At 32.5% G+C, this 22833-nt stretch overlaps 1 protein-coding gene and 1 long non-coding RNA gene across 5 annotated transcripts; both read left to right on the forward strand.

Annotated features, from left to right (window-relative positions):
- Window positions 1-1013: 1013 nt before the first annotated feature.
- On the forward strand, window positions 1014-7238 carry LOC18095497 (phosphoenolpyruvate carboxylase, housekeeping isozyme). Of its 4 annotated transcripts, none has more exons than XM_024599682.2 (11): window positions 1014-1178; window positions 1452-1642; window positions 2012-2403; window positions 2510-2594; window positions 3440-3662; window positions 3789-3892; window positions 4014-4101; window positions 4654-4808; window positions 4928-5926; window positions 6014-6400; window positions 6670-7238. In XM_024599682.2, exons 2-11 carry the CDS (start codon window positions 1466-1468, stop codon window positions 6964-6966), a joined length of 2907 nt encoding a protein of 968 aa, XP_024455450.1. In that variant the 5' UTR covers window positions 1014-1178; window positions 1452-1465; the 3' UTR covers window positions 6967-7238. The 4 variants fall into 4 exon arrangements, with proteins under 4 accessions (XP_024455450.1, XP_024455467.1, XP_006370158.1 ...); XM_024599699.2 differs by having other exon boundaries at window positions 1075-1178; window positions 1456-1642; XM_006370096.3 differs by having other exon boundaries at window positions 1099-1248; window positions 1456-1642.
- A 1461-nt stretch (window positions 7239-8699) lies between these two features.
- Window positions 8700-12043, forward strand: LOC18095498 (uncharacterized). Its single transcript, XR_002976837.2, has 6 exons — window positions 8700-9104; window positions 10726-10840; window positions 10917-11050; window positions 11424-11601; window positions 11699-11788; window positions 11884-12043. It is a non-coding gene; the product is annotated as an uncharacterized LOC18095498 (long non-coding RNA).
- Window positions 12044-22833: the final 10790 nt, after the last annotated feature.

The raw sequence follows: 22833 nt of genomic DNA on the forward strand, positions 1-22833 counted from the left end.
AAGTACAATATTCAATAGGCTAATGTGAGTAAATGAAAAACAACACTACAATAATCTTTCTGTTTCCCATTGTTTTCAATTAAATCAAATAAAAAAAGTGATAAAATCTAATAAAAACACGGTCGGTCCTTATATCCCACAACAGATCTTTTATATATATATATATATATATATATATATATATATATATATGATAGAAATCATTAAAGCAATTTCTATTCTCTCTATCTTTCCTTTTCCGTTTCCTCTTGAAATTTAAAAAGCTATTAGATATTTAAAAAGAATAAAATATCCCAAATCCCATCATCGATGGTAAAAAAAGTAAAAAGAAATCAATAAAAACAGCATTTCCGAAAGCATATTCTGTTAGTAACCACTAACCAGCAACCTAAGTCTGAAAAGACAAGCACAAAGGTACAAAAAAAAGAGAAGAAAGCTATCTCTCTCTCATAAAAAAGTTTAAATATTTAGAGAGAGAGAGAGAGAGAGTGTATTACGTCAGTTATAGCAAAAGTTTCGCCTGTTTTCTTTTTCAGAAGCAGCATTATCCGTGAAAAAGTTTTTTTAAAAAAGTTTTTTTATTATTTATTTTTTTAATATGTTAATATTAAAATAATTTTTTTAAAATAAAAAAATATTATTTTAATACTTTTCAAATGAAAAATAACTATTATATTGGTAGATATTCAAAGTGTTTTTTATTTAAAAATATATTAAAATAATATTTATTTTTATTTTTTAAAATTTATTTTTGATATTAACCTATTAAAATGAATTAATAATATTAAAAATTTAATTTAAAAATAAAAAAAATAATTTTTTTTTATATTTTTTTAAAAATTGAGTTGCAACTTAACAACGAACATCACTGTAATGCCACAGCTCCACTACACTAGTTGACATTGTTTTCAGAGAAAAAAAAAGAGAGATAATTTTTTTAAAAGTAGAGTTGGATCTCAATAACGAGTAATGATATACAGTTCCACTACACTAGTTGACATTGTTTTCAACGAAAAAAAAGAGAGATAAATAATTTTTTTCCCCTTCCTCTGTTTCTTTTATTCTATATATAGGCTACTTGTTCTGTCCCTCGATCTCATCCTCCCCCTCTTCCTCTCCCTCCCCTTCTCCCTACTTCCTTCTCTCTTCCTTGTCAAATCTCACTCTTCCAGATTCAGGTATTCAATAATTTCCATCTGGGCCTCAACAAAACCACAACTTTTTGACATCATATACTCTGTTTCCTCTGTTCTTACATGCAACTCATTGGTTCTATCAAACCTACTCTTTTTTTTTCTTGTTCTTTACACGAGGATTTTGTCATATTGAAATCTTGGTTTTACAGGCTTAATTCTATTGGGTTGCGATCAGATTTTTGTGATTTTTGTCTTTTTTTTTGCGTGTTTGTTTAAATTTTAATGGTCTTTTTTTTCTGTGTTTGATTGAAACAGAGAGGAGTTGAGTCATGGCTCACAGTCATGCTAGGAATCTAGAGAAGATGGCATCGATTGATGCACAACTTAGGCTTTTGGCTCCTGGAAAAGTGAGTGAAGATGACAAATTGATTGAGTATGATGCTCTGCTTTTGGATCGGTTTCTTGACATTCTTCAAGATTTGCATGGAGAGGATCTCAAGGAAACGGTGAACATTATTGAACTTGATCTCACTTTTGTTTTTATTTTTTTATCATTAAGAGAACAAATATGTTCTCAACTTCGATTTCTCCAAGGCGCAAAACACTCAAATATTACCTGATTGCTGAATTGTTCTTTTGGATATGCTGCAAATTTGAGATCTTTATGGTTTTTTTTTTTTTGGGGTTTTGCTGGGATTTTGGATGATTTAGAGGCATCAAAGACCATATTGTGTACGGTCTTACTTAGTTTGATCAAAAGTTTTACATTGAAATATACATCCTTGAACTTTTTGGGCCTTGCTTTGGGACATGATGAATAATGTTTATGTATTGAGGTATATTAATTTACGAAACTCTTAATGCATTCTGCTTAGGTCCAAGAGTGCTATGAGCTTTCTGCTGAGTATGAAGGGAAGCATGATCCCAAGAAATTGGAGGAGCTTGGAAGTGTCCTGACTAGTTTGGATCCTGGGGACTCCATTGTTATTGCGAAGTCTTTCTCCCACATGCTTAACCTGGCCAATTTGGCCGAAGAAGTTCAAATTGCTTATCGTCGACGGAACAAGTTAAAGAAGGGAGACTTTGCTGATGAGAACAATGCTACTACAGAATCAGATATTGAAGAAACTCTCAAGAGACTTGTTAGTGAAATGAAGAAGTCTCCTGAAGAAGTTTTTGATGCTTTGAAGAATCAGACTGTAGAGCTTGTCTTTACTGCTCATCCTACGCAATCAGTCCGAAGATCTTTGCTTCAAAAGCATGCAAGGTTTGTTTTCTAACCCTACAGTTCTGTTTTGAGATTTCAGCTCTTGTCGTTTCCCATTGAGGATTGATTTTGATGGCATCCTGTTTTACTTACTCTTGTTGTCCAGGATACGGAATTGCTTGGCTCAGTTGTATGCCAAAGATATCACTCCTGATGATAAGCAGGAGCTTGATGAGGCTTTGCAGCGAGAGGTATCTATTTGCTTAAACTCTGTTTTGAGTTATACAAAGTATAGTTTATTCTGTACATTTGTAAACCAACCTTTGTGTTCATGTTATTTCTTAAACCTTTGATTCCACAGGTCACTCTGCATTTATTTTATTAGAAATCTCTTGCATATATTTAAATGAATACGAGTGCCAACATTATATTGCATGCAAGTTTATAACTTTGTAGCAATCCCCTTTACCCTGCAAGAAATATAGAAATGTAAATTTCTCTGCAATTTGAAAGAACATCTCCTATGTCTAAAGATTATTAGCTTGATTAACTGTTAATAACTTCAATCGAGTAGAATATGTTATATTCTAAATGCATAAGCTACCTGGATAATTGAAGTGAGGGTGATAGATTGGTTTTCTAGTACAGAAATTTTGATGAAAGGACGCATTGGTCGCTGAACAAATGATTTTTCTGAGAAAGAGGATCTATGATAATTCCTCTTTTGCAAAGCCTTCCTATTTGTTTTATGTCTTTGAGTGAGTATATAAACTGCCCAACAATTTGTCAAATTCCTAGACAAACTACAGACTCGACTTTATGACGCGTTTTTCTTCTTCTTCTGGTTATTTGGCTTCTCATCCGTTACACTGCAAAGTATAAGTTTTGACTTTAGAAAGTGGCTTTTTGGGTAATACAACTTGAATGGGATTGTTGTTTGTAAATATTCCATCAGAACTAAGAATTAGTTTGCAGCATGTTCCAGCAGATGCCCTCGTACTAAAAACATATACAGATCAGTTATGTTTTACTTCATAGAACCAAAAGAATTGCTAATGTTCCTTCCCCTTTCTGTGTATATTTGTTTTCCGTGTAGATCCAAGCTGCTTTCCGTACAGATGAGATTCGAAGAACCCCTCCGACTCCCCAAGATGAGATGAGGGCTGGAATGAGCTACTTCCATGAGACAATCTGGAAGGGTGTCCCAAAGTTCTTGCGCCGTGTTGATACCGCTTTGAAAAACATTGGTATTAATGAACGAGTTCCTTACAATGCCCCTCTTATTCAATTCTCGTCTTGGATGGGTGGCGATCGTGATGGTATGATCTTTTCCTTCTATGAAAATGTTTCCACTTAGGCATGGGAATATTTGAATTTCTTGTATAAATTTAAGTCTGTGACTCTCTCTTGCTCATAGCCAATATTTGCTTGATATGAAAATGTAGGTAATCCAAGGGTAACTCCTGAGGTCACGAGGGATGTTTGCTTGTTGGCAAGAATGATGGCTGCTAACTTGTATTATTCCCAAATAGAGGATCTGATGTTTGAGGTTTTCAGTCCCTCTCTGCTAGTATTTTGTTGGAGCTTCGTTATTTATAGAGAGACCTTTTCTAACATATTACCTTTTCATTGTCGTTGTGCTAATTTCCTCTCTTGTTTTTCCCTGGCAGTTGTCCATGTGGCGCTGTAGTGATGAGCTTCGTCTTCGCGCAGATGAACTCCACAGATCCTCTAAGAGAGATGCAAAACACTACATAGGTAAAATCCGGAATGTTATTTTGTTAATTTCTTATTTCCATTTCACGTAACAATACACTGTTTGTTCATAGATGTCTTTTTAGTGAGCTGTTCCTGTTTTGTTACGGAACACTGAGAAAAAGCAATTCATATAAACACCGTGTCATGATGGTTTATTTTTTATCAGCAAAATATGTTTTTTACTTCCTTTTCTTCAGTTAATTAGGAGACCACTAGGCTATGGGTTCCACAAGGCATAGCTGCCCCCATCCCATAAAACTTCCCAACCCAACCAATGCTTTTGAAGAGACATGATTAACAAAATGTGGTCACAGTATTTTGTTATAGTGGTGCGCTTATAGTTATCCCTTGCTAACCCTACTTGGGGTAAAAGGCATTTTGTATCCTCAAAGTAGGAAACCCTACTAAAATTTCCTAAGCTATATAACCTTCTGTTTATTAAATATAGCTTCCTCTTATTTCTGTAAATTTCATTCTTAATCAATGACAGTCTCTTACCATAAATTAGTTATCTTACTGATGTGATGATCATACACATTATTCTTGTTGCAGAGTTTTGGAAACAAATACCTCCAAATGAACCCTATCGTGTGATTCTTGGTGAGCTGAGGGATAAGCTGTATCAGACACGTGAACGCTCTCGTCAATTGCTATCCCATGGGATCTCTGAAATTCCAGAGGAAGCAACTTTCATAAATGTTGAGCAGGTATCATATCTTTGTTCACCTCCCCCTCCTATTTTTTTTTAATTGCAAGTATATATTCATGTTGTGTTTAGTTATATGTAAATAGACATGGTAATGATTGGGTTTATAATTTCATGTAGTTCTTGGAACCTTTGGAACTCTGTTATAGATCACTGTGCTCTTGTGGTGACCGAACAATTGCTGATGGAAGCCTTCTCGATTTCTTGAGGCAAGTCTCCACCTTCGGACTTTCATTGGTGAGACTTGACATTAGACAAGAGTCTGATCGTCACACTGATGTCTTAGATGCCATTACCAAGCACTTGGAAATCGGTTCCTACCGAGAGTGGTCAGAAGAACGAAGGCAGGAATGGCTTTTATCAGAGCTCAGAGGCAAGCGCCCACTGTTTGGTCCTGATCTTCCAAAAACAGAAGAAATTTCTGATGTGTTGGACACGTTTCATGTCATAGCTGAACTGCCAGCAGATAACTTTGGAGCATACATCATCTCTATGGCAACTGCCCCATCAGATGTGCTTGCAGTTGAGCTCCTTCAGCGTGAATGCCATGTAAAACAACCATTAAGAGTTGTTCCCCTATTTGAGAAGCTTGCAGATCTGGAGGCAGCTCCTGCTGCTTTGGTTCGGCTTTTCTCAATAGATTGGTATAGAAACCGTATCAATGGAATACAAGAAGTCATGATTGGATACTCTGATTCTGGCAAGGATGCTGGAAGATTTTCTGCAGCCTGGCAGTTATACAAGGCTCAAGAGGAACTTATAAAGGTAGCTAAGCAATATGGTGTGAAGCTAACAATGTTCCATGGCCGAGGTGGGACTGTTGGAAGAGGAGGTGGTCCCACTCATCTTGCTATATTGTCTCAGCCACCAGACACTATTCATGGTTCTCTTCGTGTCACTGTTCAAGGCGAAGTTATTGAGAAATGTTTCGGAGAGGAGCACTTGTGCTTTAGAACGCTTCAGCGTTTTACAGCTGCCACTCTTGAGCATGGTATGCATCCCCCAGTCTCACCAAAACCAGAATGGCGAGCCCTGATGGACGAAATGGCAGTTGTTGCGACAGAGGAGTATCGTTCTATAGTTTTCAAAGAACCACGATTTGTGGAGTATTTCCGTCTTGTAAGTAAAACATGTACTATGTTGTTACTGATGCCATTTGAGTTATTAGAAGCCTGTAAATAATGCTTGTTTTTCTCATGATTGTAGGCCACACCAGAGATGGAGTATGGTAGGATGAACATTGGAAGTCGTCCATCTAAGAGAAAGCCTAGTGGGGGAATTGAATCTCTACGTGCGATACCATGGATCTTTGCCTGGACACAAACAAGATTCCATCTTCCTGTATGGCTAGGCTTTGGAGCAGCATTCAAACATATCATTCAGAAGGACATTAGAAATCTCCATATGCTGCAAGAGATGTACAATGCATGGCCTTTCTTTAGGGTCACCATTGATTTGGTTGAAATGGTGTTCGCCAAGGGAGACCCTGGAATCGCTGCCTTGAATGACAAACTCCTTGTTTCTGAGGATCTATGGGCATTTGGCGAGAAGTTGAGGGCCGACTATGAGGAAACCAAGGGCCTCCTTCTCCAGGTAAATTCACTAGGATAGAATTCCTCTTAATCTTTTCAGCGTGTTACAGATTAAAAGGGGTATTTAGAATTGGAAAATACCAGACTTCTATCCATCCTTTTCTACTTTTTGCTAATATCTAAACGACAGAAAGTCAGAATCTTTTCAATGTTAAGTCTCTACCAAAATTCGATGCCCTGCCCCCAATTACAAATCTTGTCCTAATGATCAAAATAGGTAACTAGCAGTTGATTTAAAAAAGTTGGAAAACTAATACATTTCCTTTTCAGATTGCTGGACACAAGGATCTTCTTGAAGGAGACCCTTACTTGAAACAAAGACTGCGGCTGCGTGATTCATACATCACAACCCTCAATGTCTGCCAGGCCTACACACTGAAACGGATCCGTGATCCAAACTACAACGTAACAACACGACCACACATATCAAAGGAAATAATGGAATCAAGCAATCCAGCTGATGAACTGGTGAAACTGAACCCTACTAGTGAGTATGGACCTGGTTTGGAGGACACTCTTATCTTGACCATGAAGGGTATTGCTGCTGGCATGCAGAACACTGGTTAAGAACCTAGGAGGTGGTTACGGGCTGTTATCCTTTCCTTTCCTTTTCTATATATGGGTTTTGCCCAAAATACAATAAGCTAATGCTATCGACAGGGATGCTGTCAAAATTATCGGCCTTGTGGTCTAAACTTTGGGGCTATATTGCCAACTGTATGATCATTTTGCTGTGCTTGAATACTCTTTTGAGGCCAATGGTCTTTGTTTTGGCCACACCAGAAGATAAACTCTTAACGGCTTGTGTTTTTAATGCAAAATAGAGTATATATGCTATATGACTGCCTGTTGTCTTGTGCCTTGATACAATACGAACGATGATATGGTGAGTTTTTGGTCATGTTGTGATTAAACTCAACTTTTGATCTATTATTTCCCCTGTCAATCCTTAAATTAATCTTCTTTCACATGAATAGACGCATGGGAAAGGGATAAAAAGTTGGGTTTACACCATCTCCATTCATGCCCTATGCACGATCTTACTTTTGTTAAAGGCTTAAAGCAGAAAAACAGTTCTCGTGATGAGGGAAAAAAAGAAGAAGAATGGACGAATTCTCTTCCCTATACACGCCGAGACAGAGACAGATTTTTCCTTCTTACATATGAAGTGTAAACATGTTTCTTCACAGGCTTGCGCAAATACCAAAAAAAAAAAACTTCTGTATTTTATGGTAAATACTAAACTATAAAGTGGTCTTGCAATTAAGAAATTAATAAGTTTAAGACTCTCTTTTGGAAAATTATAGAGTACTTCCTCAATAGGTCAATCTTGAAAAAAAGATAGATGATATAAGCGAAAATCATACTTGGATTTACCAAAAACAATAAAAATATTGTCATTTAGGATTAAAATTATATATATTTATTTATTTCATTTTGAAAAAAAAATATTTTTATTTTTTCTCATCTATTTATCTTTCCTCTGAGTACATCTTTTTTATAAAGGGGTATTTGAGAGTATGATAATAATTGTTTTTAAGGTGTTTTTCGTTAAAAAATATATCAAAATATTTTTTTTTGTTTTTAAAAAATTATTTTTAACATTAGCACATCAAAACGATAAAAAAATATAAAAAATAATTTTAAATAAATTTTTGAGAAAATCGTTCCGAACACATTTTTAAAAGACCTCAAAAACTAAAATTTCTTGAGGATTTGGTTGTTATGTTGTGATATGATTATCATTATAAAATTATTGTTTAGGTTAACTTTTAAGAAACTAAGTTTCACAACAAAAAAAAAATAATAACTTGAAAACTCCATATTTAATCTCTACACTTTTCATATTTTTTTATTACCGTATTTCTATTAGTTATTCATCACCACGATTCTTGAGTATTAATTAAAAATGCAACACGTATTAATAATTTGACGGTCAAAATTGGTCAACAAATCAACGCTTGCACTTTTTTTTTTCTTTTTTTGAGAAATCAACGAATGAATTTTAAAATAAAATAAAAGGTATTAATTTATTAGTTCCTTAGGAATAAAAGGACTAAATTGTAATTTACTCTTTTTTTTTTGTGATTCTTAAGTACGAGTGATTAATTTAGTTGTTTTTTAGGAAGGGTTTCATTCATCACGTGCATTCTTAGTGGTGGTTTGCCGTTAAAATGGGCCAAGCGCAGCCTTGAAATGGGCAATTATTGTTAGAATGGGCCCTTCTTGCTGGTTTGAATTTTGAATAGTATATCATAGCAAAAAGTAAAAGTTGAAAAGAAAAAAAAAAAGTGAAACAATGATGGATGCTGAAGAAGGGGGAGAGTATTTTAGCAAAGTTTTCTCAAAGGATTCAATATTTTTTATTATTATTATTATTGTTTATTACCTAATGAAAGCTTACATACCTTAATTATTCATAGCTTGATATTATGATTTAACTAAAATTCTAATAAAAATAATTTTAATTCAAGATATAATCTAACATAGATAATTCTAATGAAACTCCAATTGTTGCTGTTGCAGCAATTGGAGTAATTCTTGGCTGGCTCTTCTCAATTTTAGCTTTCTTGCCCATTACACTTTGCTCTTTGGGTAGAACATTCAAGCCAACTTTTTCGGCTGGCGCTGTCGCCTCTGTTGTTCTTTTTGTAAGTCCATTGTTGGCTGGGGTTTATGTCTTTGCAACCACACAAAGAAGAAAGGTTTGTTTTTCACTATTGCCTTAAAAGTCTAGGTTCCTAGGTTTTTGCATTCACTTGTGCATATCTTCCTGTACAAAGTTTTGATATGGATTTGAATGTTTCTGCAAATCATTCCATATTTTTGTTTCTTGGCATTTTTCATTCCACTAATTAAATTTATTGTTCTATAGTTAGCTATGTTCATTTTCTTGCCATTTAGAACCTCCAATCTTAACTACGAATGAAATTCTAGTGAATTGTGGCTCGGTAAATTTCTTATATTTGAGGGTCAGTGACATCTTACGTTGCCTATAGAGTTCTCTCTCAAGGCTGACTTTTTTGTAGCACAAATTGGCACGAGATTATTTTCTTTCAACTTGCAACTTGTTGAAGATACTCTGTCCCAGTTTTAGACACAAGTTTGGTCTCATGATAAGGTCGAGGTTGCTGTCTACTTAGTGTGCAGTTGTGTCCCTAGTTTATGGTATACTTTTGGCTACCATAAACTCTAGTGCAGAATGAACCCGCCTCAAGTTAGTGGTAATTGCATCCTTTTTGTGTTGCTAAATTTCCCTACAAATCATCAGAATGATTACTATCAAGCAGCTTTTGGGGTTATAGTTGTCTGGATGAATAATTTGAAATGATCATTTGTTATTCAGATTTCATATTCTACGTCACTTAAATTTATTTAAAATCAGAGTTTAGGAGGATATTGCCTAGTTCAAGAACAGCAAGAAAGGGTGTTGAAAGTTTAGACTCGATACGAAGCATCTAATAGGGTAATTCTAGTTGAATTGAGTGGAAGTTCATGAGTTACAATTGATGTTCTTAATTTTCTATTTATTGGAATGTAACTTGAAATTGGAGAACAAAAAGGAAAGGTCTTGTCATGAATATGAACTACGAACTTTGTTTTCTCCAAAGCTCTTTGGCAAAATCAACTAAACTTTAATCTAGAAATGTCTGTTTGACCCTGATGGTCTTAATTTGCTCTCTAAGAAGAATCCAAGTCGCTACTATAAGATATGCATTGGAGTGAGCTTGCATGAGTAAAGGCATGTATAAGAATCATGTCATGCAGTCTGGCGTGTCATAGACTCTTCCTCTAAGCAGTACTTAATATGGTTTTTGTTCATTCATATTACATCAGTAGGGGAAGTGTTTCCTTCATTTGAATGCTTCTACTGCAACATATTGTGGGCATGGAAGAAAGTCTCTTGAAATTTTATAAATAATTTTGTTTTTTTCCTCCTCACATGTAAAGCACACAACTGCACCATTAAAACTTCCCTGACAATGGTGAATCCTACCTTTTCTTGTCCGATCACAAATTCATAGAAGATGTTGATAGAGAGTTTACATCATGACACAATTTACACAAACTTTATGCTGGAAACATGTGTAATATAACTATTTTATCAAGATCTGGATTATCATCTCACTTTTTTCTAATCTTTTGTTTGATGTAGCTGCAAATGTGCTGTCATTCTAAGTTATTTGCTTTGCATAAAAAATGTCCTTTTGGTCGATTAATCTATGTTTTATAGATAAATAGATGCTCAATCCTGTGTACAGTGCCAATCTAAGTAGACAAGAAATGGTCAAATGTTATGATGACTGATACATTTCTAACCAGCAGGTTCCTTTATCCAATAAACCCCTTTGTCTGTGTTGCTGCTTCAGCTGTCATTGGAAGCTTTCCTGATCTTTTCCAAGACAAGTATAATCCCCAGGACAGTTCTTGGCTGGTTTTGGTAGGCTTCTTATCTATTCTTCTATATTTCTGTGTCTATTTTATGAGCTTTAAACTTATGTAGCATTTTCATGCAGATAGCTAAATTTGTTAGGCCTGTAGTTCTTGGCCTGATATTATCTGCATCCCAAGCTCACACGTTTTCATTGATTAATGGTTATGGCTATTGAGGCTTACAAAATTTTGGAGCACCATGATGATGTAGGGAAAGGTATAATCTATATTTTGGAGTAATACACTGTAAGAACGTTCTCACTGATTTTATTTATTGGGCGGTGCTACTGCTCTTGCAACATGTTGTGTTGGAAAAAAGTCATCTGCTGTCCTAGACCTTCTAACTTTTAATGAATGCAAGAAGTCTATATTATAGTGTCAATTGTTAATTTTTTAGAACTTTTTTGTTGTGGCTTGTTTTGGTGATGGAGAAAGTAAATTGTGAATATTTAGCAAGTCATCTGTACTCGAGAATACTTGTAAATGTAGCAAAATTTATGGTAGTAGCTTCAGGATGGAAAAAGAACGAGTTCTAATTAGAAGATTTGTGAAATTGTTGCTCTGCCTCTTGGGTTTCCTGGATATTGCAGGTTCTACTCTTTGTGTCGGAAGTGAATGGCATCGGCTTCCTCCATGATTTTTTGTTCCTGAATACATCAGTGCAGTTTGGTGGATTGATGATGGATTCCGAGGTCTTCTTCCATTACCTTTCAATTCTACCCTGAGTGGGACTGCATCAGCACCTCCTTACTTTAACAACAAGAACAGGTGAGCAATATGTAATTGATCCCAAGCCTTATTGTGCTTTCTTTTCACCATCACTACGTTTCTGTTATAAAGTTAACAATGCAAGTTTTACATGCAGCTCCGAGATCTTGAAGCTTGCACTTTCCTTATTGAGCTGCAGCTTGATTGACCTTACCCTACTCGTGGAAGTGACTTGTCAACTTGGGAGGTATATATAAGTCTCCCCCCTCCCTCTCTCCCCTTTTTTCAGTTTTGAAATTTCTATGTTCCTCAGAGGGTGTACTAAAACTGTTTGCATTTCAGCTGATTGCAGCATTGCCCTATCTAGACAGGGAGCTCTCAACCTCCCATGCATCGGTTCTTTTTCATCCCACATATAAAGAAATTAATTTAAAAATTACTAATAAATACTTGATATTATGTATTATGTAAACATGCATTATATAGAGAAATCAATTTGAAATATATGTACTAACTCATATCAAATGAAATTAATTTAAAAATATTTTTAAAATGAAAAAAATTATAGTATGGTGCTGTTGACAACACGTAAACCTTCATGTCACCAAGCACCACAAGGTCCATTATAGAGAATTTATTGGGATAAAAAAGAGCAAGGCGAATAAGTTTTTTTTTTTGTTGAAAGTAGGGAAAGAATCATTTGGGTTTAAACATGCCACACAAAGAAGTAACTCTGTACTCGTCTCAGTGAAACGATCATCCAACTCATTAAGGTGTATGCCAATGATATTATTAAACAATTCATAACAGAAATGGTATATGTTTGTAATTCCTTGAGATTTTCGCCTTGAATGCCCATGAAACTTTGATATCACAAAGGAGCTAATGAATCAAAGTATCAAACATAGAAAGTTTTGATAGTATAATCACAAGCCATAGAAGCAGCAATAAAAAGTTCTCTCTGACACTCTGAAATATTTCCAGTTTCCTTTTTTATATGCGTTGATTAGTTTTTATTTTTCCATAGAATAAAATCATCACATATCCCTTTACTTATCTATCTGTTAAACATAAATAAAAGAAAGATTTGAGACAACCAGCTTATAATTCAAACGCTAGAAGTATTTTTCAATGGATTCAAAGATAAAAGTTTTTACTATGGGCTTTGTAAGGAAAGAATGCAGACAATCGCAGTAGAGCACATTAGTATATTGTCTCTTGACTCTTTACCTTTTACAAAATATGACTTTAGCTATTATATTAATATTTTAATGTAAAATTTTTTTTTTAAAAAAAGTTAAGGGGGCAGTTGCCTCTTTATGCCCCAGTGTGGTTTCGCCACTGTCTATGGTAAGAGAATAATGTTTTTGAAATGTACAAGTTGCTTAAAAGAGTATCAATGTAAGTTGCAATTCAAAGTCTTGCCCTTTAAGTTCTGAATTTTACAGCCCAATAGCTGTTCATAGTTTGACATTGACCTCCCTATCATAAAGTAAAGAAAAAGCTAAGCTTGACATTGACCTTAAAATTGAAGAAAAAGAAAACTCGAGTTGAAAACGTAGTTGCTGATCTCATTACAATATGTTTGATATTGTGATTGTGGTTTGAGAAAAATAATTTTTTAAAAATTACTTTTTTATGTGGTAGTTTTATCTAAATTATGTGTTTGGTTAAAATTATGGTTGAAATTGCTGCTTCATCGAAAGCATGTCATTAATATTTAGTAAAAATTGTGGTTGAATATAAAATGACCAAATAGAACATTAATTTTTTCAATACATGACATTGAACAATTAATATATATTTATGATTAACTACTTGTAAAGTTAAAAATCCTACGGTTCTCCCATCAAACTTGAAGCAATTCCATCTCAAACATAATCCATATGCAAAGTCTTGTTGCCTCTATATGTTTGTGATTGTGGAACAACATTACGTAAAAAATCCCGAGGCACGAAATCAGGATGACGTTCAAACTCATTAAAAGCAACATCTTGTATAAACTTCCTTCTTATGTAGTTATGAAGAGCAATTGATGCGACAACAATTTACACATGTGTCTTATACAAAAACACCGGCGTGTTCTGCAAAATTCTCCATATTTTTTTCCATACCCCAAAAGTTCGCTCAATTACCCATCAAACCGAGAAATGAACCTAATTGAATAACTCCACTTGACTTTGTAGTTGGCCTCAACGATGAAATTTCAAAAGATGATAACTTTCACCTTTATATGGACTCAGAAATCCATATCCACTTAGATAACTGGAGTTAACATCGTAATACTTTTCCTGTATTCACCCAAGACATTTAAAACAAAAAATATTTTGTATCGCGCGACCAAAAATTAAATAAATAAAAATTCTAAAAGAAGCCTTATTGTTCTATTTAAAATAACTTCTGGTGGCTTTGAAAATTTGATATTTGGGTTATAGATGACCTCATGAAAAATTCTTGAGTCATGTGCGTTACCTTCTCATCCAGCCTAAACAAAAATAAATTGCAGGTCAAAACTACATTCTGCTATAATATTCTGCGTTGGTAATCCTTTCCTTTAATAGTATTTGATTTTCTTGGGATACACAAGCATACACATGTGTTCCATCGATTGCTCCTACACAATTTTAAAAACAAAATTTTAAAAACATTAATTGTAAATGAATTACCAATTAGATTATATAATGAAAGTGAAAAGATACATATATTCACTTTTTATAATCTTACATATTACCTTAAAATGTGGCATATATCTCGAGTTCATAGTGATTTCTTGTGGTGTTGTCAGAAAATCTGGATCAACTGATTTTATTATGTCAATTGATAGCAAATACACAGCTTTTAGAACCTCGTTAAAATACCTACTCACTGTTTTACTGGAATGTTGGAATCTCTCTTAGACCTCCCTATTAGAAGCACCCAACGTTAAAGTATAAAGAAACATGCCGACTTTCTCTATAACATTGATCCTCCTTGATGGTTTCAATCCATATTGTGTTTCCAAATCAAAACAAAGAGTCTACAACGTCGTTGTATCCATCCTAAATATATTTACACAACATATCTAATGCCCATTTAAAATTTCATTCAACCACTGCATTTCTGTGTTGTATAAAATCATACAGGGTTGCTTATAGATGTAGTTATTGTAATACAACACAAGTGCGCCTGCTGTGAATAATAATAGTTTACGACGATCAAATTTTTTATGCCAAAATGAATCTCCCGTATAGTCGTCATCATCTCCGTTACTGTCATCATTTTAACCATCATTATTTACATTGCTATCATTAGTAGCACCACTACTATAATCGAGATGACTACCACTATTCCTACCAGCGTAGCCATGTGAAACATATTGGGCAACATTCTCCTTCAAAAAGATCATTAAACCAATTTGCATCCTTATCTATAATTTTAATTAAATAATTATAAGCAAGGAACAACATATTAATTGTTTTTATTAATGGAGATGTATTGCAAGCTTTACGTGTAAACCTTAATAAATCACATTATTTTTATAGAAAATATAATTTTTATTATCATATTATTCCATTTATTTTTTTAAAGAAAAATAAAACACTTCATACATTATTCCATTCAATTTTATTAATTTATTATACTCTTTTGTTTACAATAAAAGTCATCTCATCCTAAAATATATTAAACAATTAATATATGTCTTACAAGTAATATGTAATTGGTCATATTAATACATATATTGTTTGTGTTGAAAGTAACAACAATGTTATTAACAAATTTGGTCTAACATAAAGCATGAATATACAATGAAAGAAAGACAACTTACTATTTTATGAGATGCAAATTGATATACTTTAATGAAAATGCCTTAAGAGAGTCAAAGCAGATTAATCATTCCATAAATATTTTTGAAAGTGATGTGTTCAACTTTATTGAAATGGTGAATTATATAGAGTGGAAAAGAGTGATTCGTGAACATACAATACAAGCACACTCTACTAAACATTCTAACCTAAATTTTTCTCCTAAAAGACTTATGGTCAACATGCTATAATGAATAACAATATAAAAGCATACTTAGTGGTTGCCGAAAAAAATGAAGAAAATATTGGTTATAGAGTACATAACTACAAGTCTTTACCAGCAACATAACAAACACATAAAACAAATGAAAAAAACATGGTATGTCCTCCCGAAGACAACAATTAAAAATTGACAGTAAGCAGCACAGACAAAGCTCCACATTAGCAACACCTTAACAATTTAAAGGCAACAACAACATATAAGACACTAACATAAATAGTCCAACATCTGCAATTAAAGTTATGTGTCAATCAGTCTCTCACAAACATTTAATAGAAACACAAAGCAATCGTATTGAAAAAATAAAGGTTCACGCACTGGACATCAGTTTCATAGGAAAGACACAAAATGAACAGAATGTTAGGTCTGGATATACAATGCATCTGAAATTAATATTCTCAACATTGAATTTAAAATTTTTAGTACTCTTAACAGTCAAAATAGTTTTGAATTATAAGCATCAATTGCAATGTTAGTTGTCTAAAATATATATGATATATTTTGGGTTTCATATTAATATGAAGTGATCTATAATTGAAATGCCCTTTAAAGATTGAGATGTACCTCATGGTTTGGGGTTTGATCTCCTCTACAACATTATTTTAGCCATTGAAGTTTTCTTTCTATAGTTCCTAATGTTGTCCACATTTCCTTCCTACTTCTAACCATGAAATATTCAGTAGCGAAATAATAAGATTCACTCCAAAAAGTAACTTCATATATGGAGTGAAACTTCGCCATCACTTTTTGAATGTTGCACGCTTTCCTATCTATAAAATTAGATGTGCAGCCACTTCTTGAAGAGACATTGTCAATCAATTTATCTAAACGTGAAAAAAAGTTGCACTCTCATCCCAAAACCTCTCTTATTTTTAATACTCTTATCGAAACAATTTTGAGCGGCTTTGCTCTTACCACTACCTAAACATGAAAAAAAGTTACACTCTCATCCAAAACCTCTCTTATTTTTAATACTCTTATCGAAACAAATTTGAGCGACTTTGCTCTTACCACTACTACTAGGGTTAATAGTACTAATACTAACATTGACACCAACAACCATGTTGCTGACATCGTTAATAAAGTTTTGTATACTACCTTCCTCAAAATCTCCACTACCCTCCTCTAGGTTAATATCTTCATTAGATGTATTTTTGGTCCCATCACCCTAACATCACCCAAAATCATTCATTGAGAAGGTGCGCAAGCAAACTTATCGGTAGCCATAAAATTTGTAAACATGATATCATATTTACCACAAAGAGCTGGCTTGATATCAGAATGCTTAAATTTCTTAGCTCCATATATTTCCCATAAATAAAAGAAAACATTACTTCAAATGAATATGAAGGATTGTAAAGGAAAAAATAGAGAATTATAATAAAATTTGGACATTGATTCAATAATATCATACTTGAATTTTAGATTTTCACCACTCTTCAGTGGCAGAAATAGTTCCCAACTCTGAACTCTAGCCCACTCCTGTTTCGAAAATCAACTTTTTCCATATCCTCCAATTCTTTTTCATCCTATCTTACTTATTTTTCAGTTGTGCTTTAGTGAATCTATGGCCAGTTTGCTCTTTAAAGGTAGTAGTGACACATTTCCAACTAGTCTTGTCAAAATGAGTGTTGGGTCTCATTCCCTTCTCAATTGTCTTATGCAAATGTCACAAAATACATGTAGCATCTTTCTAGTCCAACATTTCTTATCTTGAGATTTAGACTCTTCGATATTCTAAGCTTAAAAAAATTTTCCAACATAGGATTACGCAATTAATTTTGGTAATGCTATATAATAATAACAAAATTATAGTGTTAACAAATTATTGTTAATGTTGTCTATGAAATTCTGCCTAGTTTTCAATACTCTATGTTTTGAGCATTAATAAAAGGAACCTTGCCATGAAGTTTTGTTTTTTATAAGTAGTACTACAATTTGTATTTGTATTTGTAATGTAATATACATTATCATTAGTAAAGCATATTGATGAAAAGAAAGTGATGGTAAGGAAAGGTTGAGGATAGTATGGTATGGCTATGTTTAATGAATTTGCTATTAACTAGTAGTTGTAATATATCATTATTCTACTTCATACGAACATCAATTAATTATCATAAAGGGTCAAATGATTGTTTGTAGTGTTATGTCTGCAGCTTCATCATCTATTTTTAAGTTAATGAAACCTCTACATCATAAGAAGATCACATTAACATATTTAAACTATGTATCATAAATACAAATACACGAATGCATCATAATTAGAACATGAATTAAAAACTGTAATGTTTAAACTATGTATCCAGTTTGGTTCCTATGTTATAGTATCCAAAACCTAGTTAAAATACTCGTTTTCTATCCAATTCAGTTTAGTTCCTATATTTTAATACCCAGAGCCTGGCTAATATAATTGTTGTGAGTAAAATTTTTTGGTTTTTTTCCTGTCCTCTCTATATCATTTACTAAATTCTGACTTTCTACATCATTTCATCCATTCATATATATTTTTTATCTCAAAATAATCGCAACTACACTTTATTAACTCTATGAAAAATCAGAAGCAACAAAGTTAGCAATCTCTTAAATAATACAACTAAGAAAGAAGATTAGAACCACAAGTGCTTACTAGAATTATGAAGAACAGATCAATGGTTCCTGCAACAATAAATAGGGATACAATTTCGACAATGAACAAGATCTGGTTAGATTCAATATTTACAAGAACATGCACAGATGAAATTGAAGACATATTGAAATAAAAAATTTACCTAGATTTTTCTGCAAAAAAATAATTGCTTGTATACAAAAAAAAGGTTTATAGAACTTAAGAAAAACAGATATGGTGGTGGTTTTTGTAGATCTTGGTCGTGGATGTTGGTTTATGTAGATTTGGTGTTGGTTTATAGGTTTTGCAATCGTTTGTAGCTATAAAAAGATAAAAAAAAAAAAAGAAGAAGAAGAACGATGTCTGTAAATAGAGTTCTTCATTAAGAAGGGAAGAGGTCTGTAACTCCCGGGTAAATTCTTGTATTTTGACTTACAAAAAAAAAGGGGGCAAATAATTATATATATATATATATATATATATATATATATAGAAGTTAATGGAGTGGAAATTATTATCTAATAATGTGAATATGGGACAAGGATTAAATTGAATAAGTCAAACTTTTGAGCCAAATGGTTTTAAAACAAAACAAGGAAGGACTTAAATGAAAAAGAGGGGAAAACTTGTAAATATATAAACAAGTGGGGAGTGGAATTTAAAGAAGGTGTGGCCGGCCATGGTAGGGCTTGAGAGGGAGAAGAATTGAGTGAAATTTATCAAAGTTCATCCAAAATAAATTCACAAAAATAAAAAAGAAAGGAGATATAACTAGTGATTAAAGTTTATTAGGAAGGGTTTGGACAAGAAAATCTCAAAAGGGGAACAAAAGATTTTTTTTATTAAAGAAGGGAGACATTGAGAGGAAAATAAGGGGAGAAGGAGGAAAGAAATTTGTGTGGTGATTTCAAGCTTTCCATCTCTTATTTCTTTGAATTAAAAGGTAACAAATCTTTTCCTCTCAATTAAATTGATATATTTAATATGTTAAGATTTTATTCAATTGTATTAGTGTATAATTATGGTATGAGTTGTGAGGTTGAATGAGTTAATTTATGAAATTATGATGAATTAATGTTTTAATAAATGAAATAATAGCGGGTAATGTTTCAATTTGTGAAATTAAAGAAAAAATAATTATGGGTTATTTGGAGGAGGGGTTTCGGCCTAGAGAAAGAAAATGAATGAAAATGTTGGATCAATAATTAATTGTTGAGTTATGTGGTAATATTGATGACGAGTTAATATTGTTGAGTGATAATTAAATGAGTTATGTGGTAATATTGATGATGAAAGAGTTATGTTAGTGATGAGTTAATATTGTTGTTTGATAGTTAAATGAGTTATGTGGTAATATTGATGATGAAGAAATTATATTAGTGATGAATTAATATTGTTGAGTGATAATTAAATGAGTTATGTGGTAATATTGATGATGAAGAAATTATATTAGTGATGAGTTGATATTGTTGTTGAAAATTAAATGAATTATGTGGTGATGTGTTGATGAAGTAATTAAATTAACAATGAGTTGTTTTGCTGGTTTGATAAGTAAAGTGGTTTTGTGGTGATGTTGTTACTGAAATAATTAAATTGATGACAAGTTGATTTTGTTGAAATAAAATTTAATTGGTAATGAAATGAACCTGCAGGAGTGGACGAGGCTACAAGAACCACTTAGTAGATAGGTTCAGCTAGCAGGACGCAAACACCAGGTAGGTGTTTAATATCTTGAATATTTTTTTTTCTCTGAGCTTTAGATATTTAAATTTTCCCTTGATCAATGAAATGTTATGTGGAATGCTAGTAGATTTTCCCATGATAATTTATTTTGAAAATGGAAGACTTGTGAGCCAGTTATCCTGGAATAGAACTGGTGCCCTGTGAATGGGCAGCTGGTGGGCTAGCTGTGCTGGTATGGAACTAGTGCTGGTAGTCCAGCTGTGCTGGTTTGGAAGTGAAGTTCTATGATGTGGACAAGTTTGAATTTTGGATTATTGATTTGTGAATAGTACTTGGAAGATGATAGTAAATGTGGAAAATTTGTGAGTAACTAATGTATATATTTATATGTTAATGCAAATGTAAATGCTCTAATTAACCATGATTATCTTTTAAATCATTATACAAGTTCATCTCAATACCGCGCCTCCTAATAGTTTTAGAGTTTACTTCTATTACCAGTAAATCTTTTGGATATGTAAATTGTTGATAATAACATTACTATCTATATATTTTGAAGATTATAATATTGTGTATGTATGAATTTAAATGGACTAGCTTATTTAACCTGTACTCTGTTGTGTAAATATTTTCTAATTATAATGGTGATATATATATAAGCATGTAGTTAATATCATTTGTGATAAACAGTACTTAAAAGATTATATATATAATTGAAGGAAGTATAAAGTGATTTTTGCTAAAAAAACATTAAATTAATAATTTTTTAAAGTGCCAAGGCATTGTTTGAGATTGTTATATTGATAGTGTTTTTAAAGTGATTTTTACTTGAAAAAACATCGATAAATTTTTTTTTAAAAAAATATTTTTGATATTAACATATCAAAATAATCTGAAAACATAAAAAAATATCATGGTTAAGATAACTCTTTCTTCATTTTAGCAAAATAATTATTTATTGAGTTGATATGTTAGAGAAAGTGAAATATTGTTGATTACGATATATTGGATTATAATAAGAACATTGAATTGTGGATATGGTTGATTAGGGACTAATGTTGATTTTGTCGATAACTTGGGATAGGCTACATTAAGGGAAACCCTGCCGAAGTTTTTTTTAAAAAAAGTATCATAAATTTTTAAAATATATTGCTGGAAAATTTTGGGGTTGTTACAAGGTCGGTGAGGAGATTGAAAGATGTGGATGCTAAGAATAATAATTTCACTGGTTATCGGGAAAGCATGGAAGAGAAGATACGTTTAAGTATTTTGGTAAACAAATAATTGAACGGTCTTCTAGCTAATCACTTTTGTGCACATGAATGTTAAAAGTAGATAAAACATGCTTTTGATAAACTCTAGTTGTAACACAGTTTTGACATGGGTCCCACTTTACTAAACATTCATTCATTATGGTCAAACCACATCATATTTTTTACCACAAAAACAAATACAATCTTCAACATACCAAGAATTTCTTTTGGCTATGCGTAGAAAAGTGCTAAGATGTTGTTTGAAATTATCATAATGGTTGTTTTAAAGTGATTTTTGCTAAAAAAAAATATTAAATTAATAATTTTTTAAAGTGCTAAGATATTGTTTGAGATTGTTATATCGATAGTGTTTTTAAAGTGATTTTTACTTGAGAAAACATTGATAAATTTTTTTTTAAAAATATTTTTGACATTAACATATCAAAATAATCTAAAAACATAAAAAAAATTCAAAAAAATTCAAAATATTTTTTGGCCGCAAAACAAACATATTTTTTCTAACATTTAGGTGATTACCTTATTTCTCCTACACAATGCATGAGCATGACTTGTTCTGTTTTGTTCAAGTGGAGCAATAGCATGATACATGTGATTCAGAAAATCTTATGCTATAGATTCTGTCTGTGTTGCTTTCTTTATTGCTTTTCTCTTTATGTAAGTCTTTTGTATGGATGATTTTTAATGTCTTCCATAAAGGCATTGCCTTGTTTTGTTGTAAAATGAAGAAGCCACATGATAAAAAGAAAAGAAAAAAGAACAAGAATACAAAAATATATTAAAATACACTGTAATATTTAAAAATTAAAAATAAAACCAACTGTTTTTCTTTATTTTATTTAAAAGCTAACCAGAATGTTCAAACTCATCGAGAAATGTTTAATATTAAGTTTCAATTTTTTTTCTTATTAAAATTTGAATTTTTATATTAAAATTATTTTTTATATTTTTATATAATGATATTAAAAATAAATTTTTTAAAAATATTATTTTAATATATTTTTAAATAAAAAATAACATGTAACATACCATCATGGAGAGAATCTAGATCTTAGACGTACCAAAACGCTAATAACTCCTTTAATGAGTTAAATTTATGATAATTATTTTTTGTTTTTTAACGTGCCTGAGCTAGATCATTCTAGCTAAACCAAAGTGCACTAAATTCGTCTAAATTAAATCAGTATTTTTATATATATTCCATTACAAGCTAAGTTTAGTTAACGAGTAGATTTACCTTGCTGCATCGCGTTCATCAACTCTTCCGAGTGAAGGATTCAGGCTGTGCTTGATTTTTACTGAAGTCTCTGATGCTGTGCGTCAGGGCATCGCCCTCCGTACAGCATCAGATGTGACATTTACTGAGTCCAGTTCGGTTTATTTGAAGCCATTACAGCATCAAACCAAACCCCAACGTGCCACTAACTCATTGATCGTTCACCCACCCTTCGCCCATCATAATCAGACCCCACAAGCTGACCCCCGAGCTCTGATGTCTTTACCGGCACCGGCTAATCCAAGTCAACGAACAAATAAATAAAAAGGTAAACTACAAGAAGCCCATCTAACTATCATAGATGTTCCAATTAGGCCCTCTTCTGATTAATGAATTGTAATTGATGCAACATCAAGCACCAAATAATTCTATTAGAGCACTCTTTCTTGATTTTA

Source organism: Populus trichocarpa, chromosome 1, assembly GCF_000002775.5.
Source record: "Populus trichocarpa isolate Nisqually-1 chromosome 1, P.trichocarpa_v4.1, whole genome shotgun sequence".
Lineage (NCBI taxonomy): Eukaryota > Viridiplantae > Streptophyta > Magnoliopsida > Malpighiales > Salicaceae > Populus > Populus trichocarpa.

Excerpts from the sequence above, each read along its gene's own strand:
- LOC18095497 (XM_024599682.2), top strand. The coding sequence starts at position 1,466 with ATGGCTCACAGTCATGCTAGGAATCTAGAGAAGATGGCATCGATTGAT. Across the intron at positions 3,663-3,788 it reads GATGGGTGGCGATCGTGATG|GTAATCCAAGGGTAACTCCT; the intron begins GTATGATCTTTT and ends ATGAAAATGTAG. Across the intron at positions 4,102-4,653 it reads AGATGCAAAACACTACATAG|AGTTTTGGAAACAAATACCT; the intron begins GTAAAATCCGGA and ends TTCTTGTTGCAG.